Genomic DNA, 19,022 nt, shown 5'->3' with positions numbered 1-19,022 from the left:
CTGTATCTGATACTGGTAATAACCTTTGTTGTGACACTGACAGCAGGTAAACACCATCAGTTGATATATAAACGTGCTGCTGTTGGACACACGAGTCACTGAGCAGCAGTGAACACAACATCACTACAGATTAGTGTGGATTATAGGAGAGGGATTATATATGATGGGTCAGAATTGATCTGTCCATCAGTGATCGAATCGAGGTCAGTCTCATGTCGTGTAACCCTTCTCAGTCCATGTTGTTGTTGTCATGTGGAGAGGTTAATGATTTGTATAAAATTGAAAGGGAAATTTTATATATATATATGTGTGTGTGTGTGTGTGTGTATACATATACACACACACACACACACACACATACACACATATATATATATACGCACACACACACACACACATATATGTATATATATATATATATATATATATATATATATATATATATATGCGTGTAGGGAGAGAGTTCAGAGAGTTCAGAGAGTTCAGATATCTCGCTTAGACGCTGTGAAGTGGTTTGTCCTTTAATTCGTTACCTGCCTGTACATGCTAACATCATGTATGCAGTCTTTTAGTGGAGCGTATGCTCTTTGTGTAACCACCTCTTTTTTTCTATCCATTTACAGAATACCTATCACCCATAACACCACTGGACTATAAAGCAGAGTAACACTTCTTCCACAGTAACCTCTCTATCTACATAGCTGTACACCCGCCTCCTCAGCTACCATTACACCATGGGATGTATGTACAGTATGTGACGGTTTGTCCTTTAATTGGTGACCTGTCTCTAAACACTGACATCATGTATGTACAGTAGTACACTATGGTTTGACAGGGGGGCGGTGCTTCTCCTGACATGGGGCGGTGCTTCTCCTGACAGGGGGCGGGGTCTTCTCAACATTCCAGACGTCCTGCACCAGGACGCCGCACGGGATTGGTGGAAGAATCCGTGTCGAGCTCTTTCCACGCAGCCTATTGGCTCATCCTAGTGTCAGTCACGTGATCCTCACCGCTCTGACAGATTACTATGGAAGAAGGTGAAAAAAAAAACAAAAAACCAAAATAATCTGAGGGGCGGCCATCTTGCCTGTGCTCGTTCAGGACAGAGTGGAAGTGAGGACGAGACGAACCCAGCGGGGAGCACCGATCCTCGGATGTTTATCTCGGTCCAGTCCGGGCTCATTTACGCTAACGGAGGCCTGTGTGGTTCTGTTTGCGGTTTGTGGTTCACCTCCTCGGTATCCAGGCAGGAAACCACTCCGACTGTTAGCTTCGGAGCTAAGCTAACAGCTAGCCGGGCCAGCTAGCTGTCCGGTGACCGAGCTGTGGTCGTCAGAGGCGGCTCAACGGCAGCAGCTTCGCTCGGTGGACTCTGACCTCGGATCTTATTTCACACGTTAACATGTTGTGAACACGGTCGGTTGAGCTGTGTGGAGACAAAGTGGAGGTTTGTGTATCTGCAGCTAACGGGGGTTAGCGACGGTTATTTAGCTCGACTTAATCCCGCTTCAGAAATCAGTGCAAACCGATGAAAATGTGCAGTTTGACACCAGAGAAGAAGAAGAAGACTGTTTATCTGCTGCATGCTGCACACACCCGGACTGTCACACGCCAACAATGACTTTAACGTTAGCCGTTATTACACCGTCAAGAAACACCGTTTGATCCCAAAGTCAGCTGATATAAACGGCTGTGTCCGCCTCTCTCACCGGGCCTGTCCTCACACACACCGGTTACATCTGCAGCTCCGTGTCCTGGAAATGTGTCATATTTTATCACGGTAAACCGGGACTGCATCAGATGTGTAACCGGTACTCGGTGTCCTCTACACGGAGCAGTTAAAGGGACGTGAGAATCCACGTTGGGATTAACAGTAAAATTAAGAATTTCTGTCTTTGGATCCACAATGGGATCAGCCACCAAACTGGCCTTCAGTGTCTTCCTCATCTCCTGCTCCTCAGGTGAGTTTACCTGGCTGCAAACTAAGGAACTGTTCTGTATTTATCAGAGGAGGTGGATGGCTGGGGTGTGACCCTCCTTGAAGCCCCAAATATTATTGCTTGAACCTCCCTGAGTGACTGGGGAAACGTGCATGACCCTCCCTCCACCATACATTAAGTTATTCGAGCTTTAAAACTTAACCTTCTATGTTTAAAGGTAAAGAGAAGATGAAATCCTGGAGTTGAAAAAAAAAGCCTTGTTGTGTGGTTGGTTTTGTGCAGACGGTTTATATTTGGCCAAATTTGAGATGTGGAATAGTGACGTTGATGAAATATCACTATCAAGAGCTCAGATTTATTTATTTAATGTTGATCTGTATGGGGACTAGTATGTAGCATACATAATGTTACACACCACAGCATTTATAGCTTGAGCTAATCTGCAATGCCCGTCCATAGCTGGGCCTTAAATTACAAAGGACTCAACAACAAGAACACAAGTAACAGTGCAAGGTACAAACAACAATAAAAGCACAGACAGAAAAATACAAGACACATCTGCAATACCTAACTTCCACCATAGAAAGGAAGCACCAGATTAGTCATTGATTATGTTGTTTCTCTGACAGAAGTGTTTGTCCCACATGATGTGTCCAAAGACTGTCGGAAGTTTGAAAATCCAATGATAATTTCTGTTTTTGCAGATTCCAGCTATGATAAATAATGTAGTTTTGGCGATGCCAGTGTCGCCGCCATATTGGAGAGTCAAGGACTTGCCTATAAACAAATGACAGTAAACAGGAGTTGTGTTTTTTCTGGATAAAGAGCACTATAACATTTATATTTCTCAACTGATATCAGTAACTCATTTTTATATTATTGGGATTATGACCTACATGTAGCAGAGGAAAAAGGTTTGTCTCCAGTTAATTATAATCTCAATATTTTAGTTATAATCACTGCTGCACACTCAGGAGAGGAGTGTGTGTGTTGGGCTAACGTGAGCTGAATTGCTGACGTGGGGTTGAAAACTACCCGAGGGCATTGTCGTCATGAGGAATTGTAAAAACTCAATTTTGTCAAACATGGATTTGACTTATTTTCCTTGGTTAATACTTGTGGAGATGTCCCTATAGAATATGATTTAATGTTGAACTAGACAACTTTTCAACTAGCTAACGTGCTACCTAGCTAACACTGTCTGCTAATCATCAACTCCTTGATCACAACAGAATATAATAACTTTCACTACTGCTCATTTTAGGAAGGAATCCTGTTACTTGTTTAGATCATCAAACGGACAATGGATCATAGATATCGAGCATACCATTAGTTCAGGCAGGACATGATGTCAAGCTCACATCTCAGCTACATCAGCCGATAGATCACATGATTCCTTTCTATGCAACCAACTGGCAAATCTCATTCAGAGCGCCCTATTTAAACTGCTCTGGCCTGCCTACTGTTGCTGCTTACTACGCAAACCATGTTGCAACCTGCCTCCACCCCAGCTCCTCCTTTTCATGCTGTGTCTGACTCATCGATGTCATTTCTGTTTGTCATTGACACTGCTCTGTTCTGTTCCCGGGGAGGTCTTTGCTGTAGCCTTAGGCTTTCCATATAGGTGCATGGAAGGGCAGGAAGGTTTACTCTCTCTGCCTCAGGCTTTCCACGTAGGAGTTTGAAAGAGGCTTTCTGTGTAGGCCTAGGAAAGGCAGAGAGTCCCCAGAACAGAGCCCTACCGCCAAATATAATACTGCAAAGTAAAGTTTTCTTTGACTAAAGTGTTCCATCCTGACTGAAATTTGTTTCTGGCTGCCAGTTATCAGCAATAGCTAACATGGCTAGCATGCTGACTTTAGCACATAAACATTATCAAGCCTTTAATTTTTCAAGGTGCCTGTATGCAGACAGGAGCTGGCTCTGGATCTAGTGGTTTTGAGCTAGCACTGGATCTGGCGGTTTTGAACTGGCTCTAAATCTGGTGATTTTAAGCTGGCTCTGGATCCGGTGGTTTTAAACTAGCTCTGGATCTGTTGGTTTTGAGTTGGCTCTGGATCTGGTGGTTTTGAACTGGCTCTGGATCTGGTGGTTTTGAACTGGCTCTAGATCCGGTGGTTTTAAACTAGCTCTGGATGCAGTGGTTTTGAACTGGCTCTAAATTTGGTGGTTTTAAGATGGCTCTGGATCCGGTGGTTTTAAACTAGCTCTTGATCTGTTTGTTTTGAGTTGGCTCTGGATCTGGTGGTTTTGAACTGGCTCTGGATCTAGCCGTTTAAAGCTGGCTCCGGATGCAGTGGTTTTGAGCTAGCTCTTGATCTGGCAGTTGTGAGCTGGCTGTGGGGCTGTTGCTCGAACTACAGATTGTATGTCTGCTTTTTTGTATGTTCGTAACCATGGAAACAAAGAGCAAAGAAGTGGATTGAGAGAGTGAGACCTGCCCCTCTGTTTCTCTCCTCCTTTAACTTAATGTTTAGCTTTGATATGAGATCAGTTGTTACCATTCAGTTGTCATATTGTTTCCTGTGGAAAAACGGCCAATCATCATCATCATGTCACCCACCAGCGGGAGGGTTTTTATGGTCTGGGTTTTCTACCTGTTTTCTCTGTTAATGTAGCACCAGTTTGAAAAGTATTTATGTCCGTCTGCTGCAGAAAAAGTCCAGTTTAATAAGAAGATCGGGGTCCTGTATCACCCTGTTGGGATTTATATGGCTGTAATGACCTGTGGCTGTATGTGATCTCTTACTTAATAGTTTCCACTTCCTGTGATGGACCTGAATGTGCACTGAGTCTATAGCTCAGTCGACTCCTTCACAGCTGCAGTTCTGTTCCTGATCATTGAAAAACACACTGAAGCAGTTTGTTGTGGAGGTGAACACCTGTAACACCTGTTTACCTCCATCATCACATCATCATCTGCAGTAGCAATAATAACAATATTTTTTATACCAAATACTTTGACATGGATATTGTGGAGCTGACTGTTGGTGCTTTGACTAAATATTGATTCAATGATCAATAATCATCAGTAATGTGGATATAATGATAAACAACGGAACAGTCATCACTTTACTGTAATGCCGCCTTTAAAACCAGGAAGAGACAACACTAACCACGTTTCCAAAATCTACCATCATATCTAGTCTCATATCAATATGATATCAATATACTGCCCAGCCTTACTGTTAGGTGTTCCCCTCCTGTTCTGAGCATGCTCAGATGTTTCCACAGCCAACAGCTGAGTGCTTATCGATCAGTTTCTGACAGCATGTTAATATTACTGGATATTACATAATGATCAATCGGCTGATCACACCTGCAGCTTTTATTACCAGGTGGAGGGTTTCTTTCTCCACAGTATGTTCTTACAGGCTAGTTTGAAGGTGTAGTTTAGATTTTTTTTTAGAAGTAGGGTTGTATGAGGTCGTAGTTTTACCTACAGTAGATGTCAGACATGGAAGCTAAGCAATGTGCTGCTGTAAACAGGCCAGCAACAAAATGTATTTCAGACACCTAAAAAAATCCATATCAGTTTTAGTGTACGCCATATTTAGTGTATTTTCATCACTTTACCTTAAAGTCAGACTGTGATGTCCAGTGAAGCTGTTGTGTCGCTCTCTACAAAGCCAGACTCCATTGAGAAAAACAGAGATTTAACATCATTGAACACAGGGGCTGCTGGTCTACTGCTGCCTCCAGTTAGTCAGTTTGTTTTATTGTGTGACTTTGGTGTTTGAAAGGGTTAATTCAGAGTCAGGGGCACACTGAGCTCCATCTGCTGTAAATAATCAGTACCTCATACAACCCCTCTTCCAAAATCTAAACTATCCTTTTAATCTCTAGTTTATTATCTTGTAAAATCATCATCATGTCTGAGTGATCATGTCACTGTGAGCACAGTTTATCTCACTGTTTGATCACTATAAACTATGGAGGAGTAGTGACCTCCCTGTAAGACCACTCTCAGGTAAAACGAGCCCAGACATCCTAGCCTGTCACCTGGTGCTGAGGAGGATCTTCAAAGTAAAACTACTCGAGGATACTCAAACTGTGATAGTAGTACCAGGATCAGTGAGATGAATACTGATGGTAGATAACAGAATACAGACATGTGTCATGATTAATTAACCCCTCATTATTCTCTGTTAATAACAATCAGTTTGAACGTCAGTGATCATGTGACAGATCGCTCCGTCTGGTATTGATCGCATTGACACACAGAGGCAGGTCAGGCTTCTGATCACATCATCTGACCCTAGTTTCTCCGCTGTCTCGTCATCAGGTGCCATCCTGGGCCGCTCAGACACTCAGAAGTGCGTCCACTACAACTACAGCCCTTCCTCCTCCTCCTCCTCCTCCTCCTCGTCCTCCTCAGCGTTGGGTAGTCGGGGGAACCTCAGCGGGGTGGTCACCTGCTCCGGAGAGAAAGATAAGAGACTTCACTGCTTCGCCACCTGGAAGAATGTCTCTGGAGTGGTTCAGGTGGTCAAACAGGGCTGCTGGCTGGACGATGTCAACTGTTACGACAGGTAAGTGGTTACCATGACGACCGTAAGATGGTAGAAGAACTTGTTTTTCTGTCTCAGACCAGCTAACAATATATACTGACAGTAACCAGTGTTGAACCATTGGATGTAACCAGACCCCCAGGAGCGCCGCTTATCCTTGCAGCCAATTTTTCCCAGTGGCCACTCACAGTACTGCAGCGAAAAAATACCCCAAGACCCAAATCATCCTGATCATGAAATCGCCAAAAGTGTGATTAGAATTTAAAAAATCTACTTTTATTGGAGACCTGCTTAAATGACTATCTGTGAGTCTCAGGGACTCATTAAACACATACCAACATCAGTGATTACATCATGCTCTTCTTCCTTCTCTGGAGGACAGAGGGTCTCTATAAATGTTCTTCTTCTTCTGCGGCTGCAGGAGTGAATGTGTGGAGAGGAAAGATGCTCCTGAAGTCTTCTTCTGCTGCTGTGAAGGAAGTTTGTGCAACGACAAGTTCTTCTACAGCCCTGACAGCTACCTGCCACCAGTAACAAGTAAGATACCTGTCCACCTGCTCACCTGTTCATCTGTGTCTGCGTGTGTAAAACCATGTTGTCATTGCAGTTTCGTAATTTAATACATTGACTTTCATTTTTTGTCTATCCGTGTTCCCGTAGCGACGAACAAACCAGTGACTCAGAAGACTCCAGTGCTGACCACTCTGATGTACTCACTGGTTCCCATCATGGCTGTAACCGCCATCGTCCTCATCTCCTTCTGGATGTACCGTCACCACAAACTGGCCTACCCACCTGTCCTGGTGCCCACACAGGTCAGATAAACACAATACCTATCAGAACCAGACCTGCAGACCTGTACCTGAGTTTCTAACCTGTAATCATCATTCGGAAAGCTGCAGTCTAATCATGTACATGAAGATATTGAAATGTTGAAGCATCCAAGTCAAGTTAAACATAAACAACAAACCTGAAGTGATGTAGACATCACCTGGAGGAGCTGTATGTGAGCACACACGTCTGAATCAGTTGGTTCGGACATTAAACTGACGTTATCCATTTAGCTCGCAATGAAAGTCTGTGTAATGTCCGTTTGAGCCCATGTATGAACAGAGCCAGTCACTGTCCAGAGAATTCACAGCATAGGCGTGTTGATGATGTTTCTATCATGCTGCTCGTACAAACCAGAAGAAAACAAACATCCCCAGTTGATGAAAGGTCATTTACTCAAGTAGCTGCAGAGATAAAGAGACTCTAGTACTTCTGTCGGTAAGGGCCGATGCCAAAATCGTCACACAAATTCAAGGAACGGCAGGAGACTCTGTTCTTAATGACCAAATTATGAACCATCAACGTGACAGCGATTAGCCAAAACCAAACTGAATTATTTACAGTAGGTGAGAACGTTTGTGACACAGACAGTCCAGTGTTGTGTGCCACGTGTGAAAGAGAAACTCTGGACAAAAGCCCCAACCCTGTAGTCTGGAGTTGATATCAGAAAACAGCTAAGATAAACTCTCAGATCAGGTGAATCTCTGTATTTCTTCTTCTTCTCTGACTCTGTGAACTGTTTCTGCCTCTCAGCACGCCTTTCATATAATGATCGAGGTAAGAAGTTTAAACGTTGCATTGTTTCACCGCCACCTCATCACTGGTTTCATTTAATGTTTCTCCTGTTTTTGGGTTTAATTTTGCATCTTTATCGTCCTGCAGCCTGACCTTTCTTTTGTTTTGCTGCCACTTTATTTTTGTTTACTCTCTGTGTTGGTTGTTGATGTTGTTTACAACAGATCATGTCTCTATTTGTTGATCAGTAGATGTGCATGATTGATATGAGCCTGTCAGAAAGCAAGTTGAGCTTCAGTAAAGTTGCATTTATACATCTGTGTTCAGGGTTTACGAAGTACCTGCGGCGGCTATGTGTTTTTATTTATATTTATTTTTATTTTATTTATTTAATCCATGTTTAACTAGGTGTTTTGTGTCTCTGGGGCTACATCATATACTCTGAGGTCGCTTTGTAGTCTCTGAGGTTAAATCGTAGTCTCTGAGGTCACATCATAGTCTCTGAGGTTAAATCGTAGTCTCTGAGGTCACATCATAGTCTCTGAGGTTAAATCGTAGTCTCTGAGGTCTCATCGTAAACTCTGAGGTTACATTGTAATCTCTGAGGTCACATCGTAGTCTCTGAGGTTACATCGTAAACTCTGAGGTTACATCATAGTCTCTGAGGTCTCATCGTAGTCTCTGAGGTCTCATCGTAGTCTCTAAGGTCACATCGTAGTCTCTGAGGTCTCATCGTAGTCTCTAAGGTCACATCGTAGTCTCTGAGGTTACATCGTAGTCTTTGAGGTCTCATCGTAGTCTCTGAGGTCTCAACGTAGTTCATGAGGTCTCATCGTAGTCTCTGAGGTCTCATCGTAGTCTCTGAGGTTACATCGTAAACTGTGAGGTTACATCGTAGTCTCTGAGGTCTCATCGTAGTCTCTGAGCTCACATCGTAGTCTCTGAGGTCTCATCGTAGTCTCTGAGGTTACATCGTAAACTGTGAGGTTACATCGTAGTCTCTGAGGTCTCATTGTAGTCTCTGAGGTCTCATCGTAGTCTCTGAGGTTACATCGTAAACTGTGAGGTTACATCGTAGTCTCTGAGGTCTCATCGTAGTCTCTGAGGTCACATCGTAGTCTCTGAGGTCTCATCATAGTCTCTGAGGTCTCATCGTAGTCTCTAAGGTCACATTGTAGTCTCTGAGGTCTCATTGTAGTCTCTGAGGTCTCATCGTAGTCTCTGAGGTCTCATTGTAGTCTCTGAGGTCTCATCGTAGTCTCTGGGGTTACATTGTAGTCTCTGAGGTTACATTGCAGTCTCCGAGGTCTTATCGTAGTTCATGAGGTCTCATTGTAGTCTCCGAGGTCTTATCATAGTCTCTGAGGTCTCATCGTTGTCTCTGGGGTCTCATCGTAGTCTCTGGGGTCTCATTGTAGTCTCTGAGGTCTCATCGTAGTCTCTGAGGTTATATTGTAGTCTCTGAGGTTATATCGTAGTCTCTGAGGTCTCATCATAGTCTCTGGGGTCTCATCATAGTCTCTGAGGTTATATCGTAGTCTCTGAGGTCTCATCGTAGTCTCTGAGGTTACATCGTAGTCTCTGAGGTCTCATCGTAGTCTCTGAGGTCTCATCGTAGTCTCTGAGGCTACACCGTATACTCATGTCTCATCGTAGTCTCTGAGGTCTCATCGTAGTCTCTGAGGTTACATCGTAGTCTCTGAGGTCTCATCGTAGTCTCTGAGGTCTCATCGTAGTCTCTGAGGCTACACCGTATACTCATGTCTCATCTTAGTCTCTGAGGTCTCACTCTAGTCTCTGAGGTCACATCGACCACACTCACTAAGTTTGTGTCCATGACTCTGTTCCAGGACCCCGGCCCGATGCCCCCCTCCCCCATCCTGGGTCAGAAGCCACTGCAGTTACTGGAGATCAAAGCCAGGGGGCGCTTCGGCTGCGTGTGGAAGGCTCAGCTGCTCAGTGAATATGTGGCTGTCAAAATCTTCCCCATCCAGGTATGTACTCTCCAAGCTGCCTCGAACACACCATCATCCATCACATACACGTTGTTGGTTGAATCCATGACTGTCCAGTGAATTACAGATATTCTCTGAGGTTAAAATCAGCAGCTGACACTGAGCTAAAACAAAATCAAATCTTGTTTCTGATGGATTCAGTGGATAGTTAAGGAAAGAAGCTGCTCTGTACTTCCTGTGGTTGATGTTACTTCCTGTTCCTGTTCACTGTGCTGCCACAGCTTCAGTCAAACACATATACATATCTACACTACACACTGTGCACATACTCAGAGGCAGTTTGAACCACTGAATCCTCCCATACACAAACACTGCTGTCAGAGTGTGTGTGTGTGTGGTCAGTTGAGGTCAGGGGGAGTTTCCTGGATGCTGATTGGCTGAGGACCCGGTCAGCCTCAGGGGGGATTAAAGCTGTGAGCTGTAAGACTGAACACACACATAGAGACACACAGACACACACACTGCTCTTTATTAATGTCTGTAAGAAGTGGGAATAAAGCACTGGAGCTGATGAATGAAGTGATGCGTCACACAAGTTGTGACCTTTGACCTCTATTTGTTTGTTTACGTGCAGCACAAGCAGTCGTGGCAGAACGAGTACGAGATCTTCAACCTGAACGGGATGAGACACGAAAACCTGCTGCAGTTCATGGGAGCCGAGAAGAGAGGGAATAACATGGAGCTGGAGCTGTGGCTCATCACCGCCTACCATGAGAAGGTGCTGCCTCCTGCTGGACACACACAGAACTGCAGCACAAACATTAATCACATCTTATTATTAAATCAAATAAATATTAAACTGTGAAACAAGACAGGTTCAAATCTGTCTTCATTAATCAACTCTTTTGTTTACTATTGATATTTAGCATTATTATTTTTATTTTTTAGTTTATTTGCATGCAGTGTTGGGTGTATGTCATTATTTATTAATATTAAACAACCGTTTTATCATTTATAAAATTAATTTATAGTATAAATAATAATGTAAATAATCAAAATAATAATAAAACATTTATAAATTATTTTTCTAAAAATAAATAATTCTCAAAATATAGGATGGTGACTTTTTATATACAATATAATAATAATAATAATAATAATAATAATAATAAAAAATAAAGATATATAATGAAAATATTTAAACACTACATATGTTTATGTGTGTAAAAAGAAAAGAAAATCTATACTGTAATATACAGACTTATATATGAGTTTAGATTGTTTCATCTGTGCTGGCCTCCGATCAGTTTTGTTCAGGTTCATGTAGTGTCCCATGTGACACTCACAGGTGGAGCAGGTGTTCAAGTCAAACACCATAAGGTCATGTGACGTGAGGTCATGTCCTGCGCTCTGTGTTCTCTCAGGGTTCTCTGACAGACTACCTGAAGGCCAACGTCCTCTCCTGGTCTGAACTGTGCCTCATCGCTCAGTCCATGTCGCGAGGTCTCGCCTATCTGCACGAAGACATCCCTGGACACAAGGACGGACACAAACCCGCCGTCGCACACAGGTACATACACACACACACACACACACACACACAGGTACAGATGCAGCCCTGTCAGAAAGAGGTCTCACCCTGCGTGTGTTTTTTTCAGGGACTTTAAGAGTAAGAACGTGCTGCTGAAGTCGAACCTGACCGCCTGCATCGCTGACTTCGGCCTCGCTCTCAGGTTTGAGGCGGGGAAATCTCCTGGAGACACACATGGACAGGTGAGTCCACCTGAGAGAGGACACCTGTTACAGTCTCAGTGTTCCTGGCTCTTTATATCACACACTTCCTGTCTCACCTCATCATCAACACACAGGTGATTCAGACAGTTACAGGAATCAGTAAATGACAGAGAACAAAGAGTCTATGGCCAAAACAGAGCTCTCACTCTGTCAGTTATTCAACACACCTCCACCTGTACCTGCATCTCTGACCATTTTAAACTCTCTGTACTCACAGAACAATTTGTTATAGCTGAATAAAGTTTATTGAAATGAGAGTGATGTCACCACACAGGAGAGAGTACCTGCATCAGCTCTGTGTTTCAGTGTCTAGAAACACCAGGTGTTAAAAGGTCTCTGTTTGTGTTCTAGGTGGGGACCAGGAGGTACATGGCCCCGGAGGTCCTGGAGGGAGCCATTAACTTCCAGAGAGACGCCTTCCTGAGGATAGACATGTACGCTGTGGGTCTGGTGCTGTGGGAGCTCGCCTCGCGCTGCAAAGCTGCAGACGGTAAGATCCAAGATAATGTCCGAGGCTGCGCTTCATCATCACCGTCTGTTTCCGTGGTGATGTCTCTGTGACTGTCCCCGTCTCTGATGGTCCCCCCTGTCTCTGGTCCAGGTCCGTTGGACGAGTACATGTTGCCGTTTGAGGAGGAGGTGGGTCAGCATCCGTCTCTAGAGGACATGCAGGAGGTGGTCGTCCACAAGAAGCTGAGACCAACGCTCAGAGAGTGCTGGCAGAAACATGCTGTGAGCCAGACTGCGTTACCCATAATACACCACTCACATCTTGCCTATAATACACCGTGTTTGTGAATGTTTCCGTCTGTGTGTTGTTCCGACGGTGTTGTGGATGTCTCCGTCTCCTCAGGGTCTGGCGGTGCTCTGTGAGACCATCGAGGAATGCTGGGATCACGAGGCTGAAGCTCGGCTGTCGGCCGGCTGTGTGGAGGAGCGCGTCGTTCAGATGCAGCGGCAGACGAGCGTCACGGGGCCAGAGGAGATCGTCACGGTCGTCACCATGGTTACCAACGTGGACTACCCGCCTAAAGAGTCGAGCCTATGACGAGGCGGAGGACCAATCAGAACGGAGCAGGGACTCCCTCTGTGAGCGGCTTCGGTCTCTGACCGGACACTCAGGTGACCTGCTGGGCGGTCAGGTGACCTCTGGTTGCAGGTGAGCCTCAGACTGATGAGGACAACATGGCGGAGAGTCTGTCTCTCTCTCTCTCTCTCTCTCTCTCTCTCTCCGCAGGGTGAGCCACACTGATGTCCACCCTCTGACATCAGTTCCTGTTTTGTATTACAAAATAAAAGACTTCCTGGACAGAGTTTTTCTACGAGATAATGTGACGTTTGAGAATAAAAAGGGCGACTGTAGTTTTTAGACACATGCTGTTCTCCGTTTGTCTGAATGATGCCAACAACAAACAGCTTCTGAATGTCTCTATCACTGCTGTATATAAATATACAGATTATTATTATTATCATATATATATATATATACAGATATATTTACATCGTCAGCTGAGAGTTTAATAATCAGGTTATTGATCCAGACGGATCTTTCGTCAGACGTTTGCTCATTGAGGAGAAAGTGGAGTCGACACTGACGGAGTTGGAAGATTGTAAGGTTTAATGAGCTAAAGTCAAAGAAATAACAAGAAATATAACAAATAGTCAGCCTTCGTTTATTTATTAATTAAATTATGATCACAGTTAAGAACAGAGGTTGGGTATCGTTTAGTTTTCTCTGATACTGCTGCTAAAACCATTAAAAAAAAAACAATGTTAAGGACGTGAAAGAAGTTTTATTACAAAGGCAAATAAAACTCAAAACTAAACGACTTAATATAAATACGTACGGATAAAAAACACTATTAACAAACTCACATCATTAACAAAAGAAATCTAAACACTAAGAACAGTTACAACAGAGTTGGGATCAAAAACTCGCAGCTGAGATCGTCGCTACAATAAAAAAACCTGCTCCACCTTAACAGCCTGGTCAGGTTCCAGCACTTCTGGCACAGACTTCTCTGTGGTGATTGGGCACGCTGTGTTCAGGTCGTACAGGAAGCGGTTCAGTGTTTTAGCACCTATGCTAATTAATAATGTTGAAGGCAAACCAGTGTTTTATTCTGTAAATTAATTCTCCTTTAACGAGAGTTTATTTTTCAGATTCAACATTTAAAATGTCAGAAAAACTGGTCTGTTTATGAAACTTCTGAGACGTTTGAGAAACTGAACTTTTGTAAAGTGCCGTCACTTTGCTGCAACAAACTGCATTAAAGAATCAGTCTGTTCCACTGTCGAAACATTAATCAATAAATGTGATTAATACGTCTTCTTAAATAAATAAATATCACAGTTAAGATTCAAGAAAACACTAAGGATTGATTATTTTCAATCTGTCAGTAAGAGTCTGAAAACTGTCACATATTTCACTGTTTTATTTATTAAATTACTCATCATGAGGATACTGATCAATAATCAGTCGTGTTTCACTTTATTTTATTGATTTTAAAAGTGAAATCATGTCTGATTTAAAAGTTTCTCCGTATTCAAAATCAAATCATGTTTTTTAATGACTTGTTTCGAGTTTGTTCAGTTTGAGATTCAGGTCCTTCAGATTTAAAGATTAAATGTGTCGAGAAGAAAAACCTGAAGATTAGAAAGTGAAACACTAAAGATGAATAATAAATAAAGATGAGTTATAAATAAATCCTGGTCAGGTTTGCAGTGAATATTAAAAGCATGACTTTATTACTTTACTTTTATTTTCTAAAAATCTGTTTGGTTACTTCCTGTTTGTGGTTTGTTCTGACAAAATAAAGTTTTTAACATCTTAAAAAAATTCATTAACATATATGTTTTATTCTGAATTGATTGTAACGAGTATCAGGATGAATTTCTAAAGTCGTCTCGACAAAAAACAAATAATTTGAACCTGAAAAGCCAAAACACAAATAATTATTTCTAAACTGAATCTGACAGAAATGTAAATTATAAAAATTGAACTGGTAAATTTTGAAATATATAAATTATAAATAATTAAACTGGAGGACAGAAAGAAATGTAAGAAATGTAACTGGAGGATATAAAGATGTAAAAATTATAAATATATAAAGTTTTATCAAAGAGTTGAATTTATTGATTTTGTATTTTGACTCTTCCGATGATGTTTGTCGGCTCCGTTTGTTTTCTAAACGTCTCAGGAAAGATGTTGTCTGTCCCGCCGCTCGTTACCCAGCAGGCCTTTCTCTGCTTTGAATCGGCGTCACGTTCATGTCTCTTTATTTCGGAAGATGAACAAGTTGATTTTGTCTCTGTGTAAAACTGGAAAAGTTTGAATTTGGAACAAAACAATCTGCTGACTTTTAGTCGCAGCTCGAAATCGTTCCGTCTCTGATTTTTAACGATGAAGTCTTGGTGACGTGATGGTTCAGTGGTCGTCTTGTGTAAATTGTAAATCAGAGCATCAGACGAATCCACTATGAACCACAAATAGAGATGTTCAGGGACCCATAGGAAATCAGAAGACTTTGACCTTTTCACCTCGCAGTCTGATTTTATAAAAGCTCCAGCAGAGCGTCGTCACACTGGTCTCCAGTCCGACGGTCTGCTCCTCCTCCTCCTCCTCCTCCTCTTTCTTCTTCTTCTTCTTCTTCTCTCAGTGTTTTTAAAGACCAAGTGTTCATATTCAGACAGAAGAAGAAGTCGTTATCTGACAGGAAGCCAAACGACGGAACAGTTTGTACATATGAATGTTGATTTTAGCATGAGTTTGTTTTTTAAAAAAGATAAAAAAAAAAAAAATCTTTATAATGTTAATATGACAGATAGATTTTATATGACGATGATGATGATGATGGTACTGTACAAATGATAAACTATCTGGGTTTTATGTTGAAAACTCACAACACTAACTTCCTGTGGAGGAAGATGTGTGTGCGTGCGTGTGTGTGTGTGCGTGTGTGTTAGATACCTCAGACTTCCCTGCTGGTGCTCACCTCACGACATCATCATGACATAATTGTGACATCATCCTTCTTCTCCTCCGTCGTCGTTCAGGGCGACGACACAAATCTGACCCTCAGCTTCTCCTTCAGTTTCCTGTTTGGTTTTATTTCAGTGTTTTATTTCACTTCATTATTTTGGTTCTTTGAACGTTTGGAAACAAAAAGTAAACTGAGAGAGCGTCACATGTTTTATTGTCTTAAATCTACGAAGGCGACAGCTGGAGGCGTCGTTGCGTTATGACCAGAGAGGTGTCAGAATTAGGAGAAACATAATCTGAGTAATAACAAGGGCTGCTCCTGACTGAGAATATTCCTAGTCGACCAACAGTCGTCATTTAGGGCCATTAGTCGACTAGTCGCCGCATGTTTACGATACTAATGTAATGATTAAATGATATCTTTTGGTGGTTTGAGTTGAAGGTGTGAGAAAGAATAGTATCAGTAACATTGTTAACCGCAGGTACCAGCCCTGGAAATTAACCTAACTCCTGTCTGACTGCTGAGCGTAGACACTTCCTGTGTCTGTCCTTTCAAATTAAAGTCCCACATGGTCCAGTCATATAGGTTTTGATTTATTTTGACAAGCTGCACCTTCTAATAGAGTTTCATATTTGGCGACTAAGCAACCAATGAAATCTCGCCTACTAATGACCTTTTTGTTCAACGTTTGGTCGACCATCAGGGAGCAGCCCTACTAATTATTAAAGTTTGGTGGTTTGTTTTCTAAGAGTCCGTTACGACGTGACGCCTCCAGCTTCCTGTTCTTTGGTGAAAATGTGTCTGAGTCGCTGAGTCTGAATAAATCTTTCAAACATGATGTTGAAGATTTTCTTTTGTTTATTATTCATTATGATTATTATCGTTCTAATGATTATTCTTATTATCCATGACAGAGTTGGGATGTGGTGCTGCTGCTGCTGCTCGGTGTGACGGAGCTGAACTCAGATCTGAACTCACGGTCCAGCAGGTCAAAGGTTAACGACTCATTTAGTTTAATCTGTCAGTTTTTTATTTTGCAGTTTGATGACAGACAGAATACGACTGCAGCTTTAAACATAAAACTTAACAAAAAACAGTAAAATATTTTGTTACTGATAAAAAATTAAATGACCGACAAAACTATGAAAACAGTTTCCTTTTAAACAAAAAATAAAAGTCTCTCTCTTAATTTGAATTCATAAAAATAATAAGTTTGGTTTTCTTAACCTGCTGGACTGTGCAGTTCAGGTTGTTTTCAGTCTCCACTTATAAATAAACAATAAATAAATAAACAAAGCAGCAGTGTTTATGGATGTTGAGGAATAAGTTTGTTTGTTTTATATTCAAAATGAAAATATTGATGTTTGTATTTATTTCAGTATAAACTGATCCCTGAACACTGCGATGCGTTCACTGTCTGTCAGCAGTTTCTGTTCTTTCTATTTAACAGTTTGAGGGCTGGACGTTTGTTGAATATTGTAAATAAAGTACAGTGAATGCATCCTGCATCTGCATCCTGCATCCTGTCGTCTCTTCTTCTGCTACTCTTCAACCTGTCTCTTCCTTTCTTCATCCTGTCATCTCTTCTTCTGCTCTCCATCCTGTCGTCTCTTCTTCTGCTACTCTTCATCCTGTCATCTCTTCTTCTCTTCATCCTGTCTCTTCCTTTCTTCATCCTGTCATCTCTTCTTCTGCTCTTCATCCTGTGGTCTCTTCTCTTCATCCTGTCTCTTCGGCTCTTCATCCTGTCATCTCTTCTTCATCTCTTCATCCTGTCTCTTCTTCGGCTCTTCATCCTGTCATCTCTTCTTCATCTCTTCATCCTGTCTCTTCTTCTGCTCTTCATCCTGTCGTCTCTTCTTCTTCTCTTCATCCTGTCTCTTCATCTCTTCATCGTCTCTTCTGCTCTCCATCCTGTCATCTCTTCTTCTTCTCTTCATCCTGTCGTCTCTTCTGCTCTCCATCCTGTCGTCTCTTCTGCTCTTCATCCTGTCGTCTCTTCTGCTTTTCATCCTGTCGTCTCTTCTCTCCATCCTGTCGTCTCTTCTGCTCTTCATCCTGTCGTCTCTTCTGCTCTTCATCCTGTCGTCTCTTCTCTTCATCCTGTCATCTCTTCTTCTTCTCTTCATGCTGTTGTCTCTTCATCCTGTCGTCTCTTCTGCTCTTCATTCTGTCGTCTCTTCTACTCTTCATCCTGTCGTCTCTTCTGCTCTCCATCCTGTCGTCTCTTCTGCTCTCCATCCTGTCGTCTCTTCTCTCCATCCTGTCTCTTCTTTTGCTCTTCATCCTGTCGTCTCTTCTTCTCTCCATCCTGTCTCTTCTTCTGCTCTTCATCCTGTCGTCTCTTCTCTTCATCCTGTCGTCTCTTCTTCTCTCCATCCTGTCGTCTCTTCTGCTTTTCATCCTGTCGTCTCTTCTCTTCATCCTGTCTCTTCTTCTGCTCTTCATCCTGTCGTCTCTTCTCTTCATCCTGTCGTCTCTTCTTCTCTCCATCCTGTCGTCTCTTCTGCTTTTCATCCTGTCGTCTCTTCTCTTCATCCTGTCTCTTCTTCTGCTCTTCATCCTGTCGTCTCTTCTTCTCTTCATCCTGTCATCTCTTCTGCTTTTCATCCTGTCGTCTCTTCTCTCCATCCTGTCGTCTCTTCTCTTCATCCTGTCTCTTCTTCTGCTCTTCATCCTGTCGTCTCTTCTTCTGCTCTGCATCCCATCATCTCTTCTTCTGCTCTTCATCCTGTCATCTCTTCTTCTGCTCTTCATCCTGTCGTCTCTTCTTCTTCTCTTCATCCTGTCGTCTCTTCTTCTCTCCATCCTGTCTCTTCTTCTGCTCTTCATCCTGTCGTCTCTTCTTCTGCTCTGCATCCTGTCATCTCTTCTTCTGCTCTTCATCCTGTCATCTCTTCTTCTGCTCTTCATCCTGTCGTCTCTTCTCTCCATCCTGTCGTCTCTTCTGCTCTTCATTCTGTCGTCTCTTCTTCTCTCCATCCTGTCGTCTCTTCTGCTCTTCATCCTGTCGTCTCTTCTTCTCTCCATCCTGTCGTCTCTTCTGCTCTTCATCCTGTCATCTCTTCTTCTCTCCATCTTGTCGTCTCTTCTGCTCTTCATATACTTCATAGTTCTGTCAGACTAAAGTTCTTCCAGAGTTCTTTTAGGGTTCTATTAGAATTCTGTCAACTAAAGTTCTCTCAGAGTTCTTTTTGGGTTCTATTAGAGTTCTGTCAGACTAAAGTTCTCTCAGTTCTTTTAGGGCTCTATTAGAATTCTGTCAACTAAAGT

General features: G+C 42.5%; 1 protein-coding gene across 2 annotated transcripts; it reads left to right on the top strand.

Annotated features, from left to right (window-relative positions):
• The first annotated feature begins 1,063 nt into the window (after positions 1–1,063).
• On the top strand, positions 1,064–13,064 carry acvr2aa (activin A receptor type 2Aa). 2 transcript variants are annotated; one of them, XM_033617483.2, is made up of 12 exons: positions 1,064–1,961; positions 6,226–6,472; positions 6,873–6,988; positions 7,112–7,266; positions 8,036–8,059; positions 9,868–10,011; positions 10,607–10,750; positions 11,397–11,542; positions 11,631–11,745; positions 12,118–12,256; positions 12,368–12,498; positions 12,620–13,064. In XM_033617483.2, the coding sequence occupies exons 1-12, from the start codon at positions 1,907–1,909 to the stop codon at positions 12,812–12,814; spliced, it is 1,611 nt and encodes a 536-aa protein (XP_033473374.1). In that variant the 5' UTR covers positions 1,064–1,906; the 3' UTR covers positions 12,815–13,064. The 2 variants fall into 2 exon arrangements, with proteins under 2 accessions (XP_033473374.1, XP_033473376.1); XM_033617485.2 differs by lacking the exon at positions 8,036–8,059 and having other exon boundaries at positions 1,065–1,961.
• The last annotated feature ends 5,958 nt before the right edge of the window (positions 13,065–19,022 follow it).

The sequence above is a fragment of the Epinephelus lanceolatus genome, chromosome 14 (genome assembly GCF_041903045.1).
Source record: "Epinephelus lanceolatus isolate andai-2023 chromosome 14, ASM4190304v1, whole genome shotgun sequence".
Taxonomy (NCBI): Eukaryota; Metazoa; Chordata; class Actinopteri; order Perciformes; family Serranidae; genus Epinephelus; species Epinephelus lanceolatus.
The sequence above is the reverse complement of the archived record's forward strand: the minus strand, read 5'-3'. Positions and strand labels throughout refer to the sequence as shown.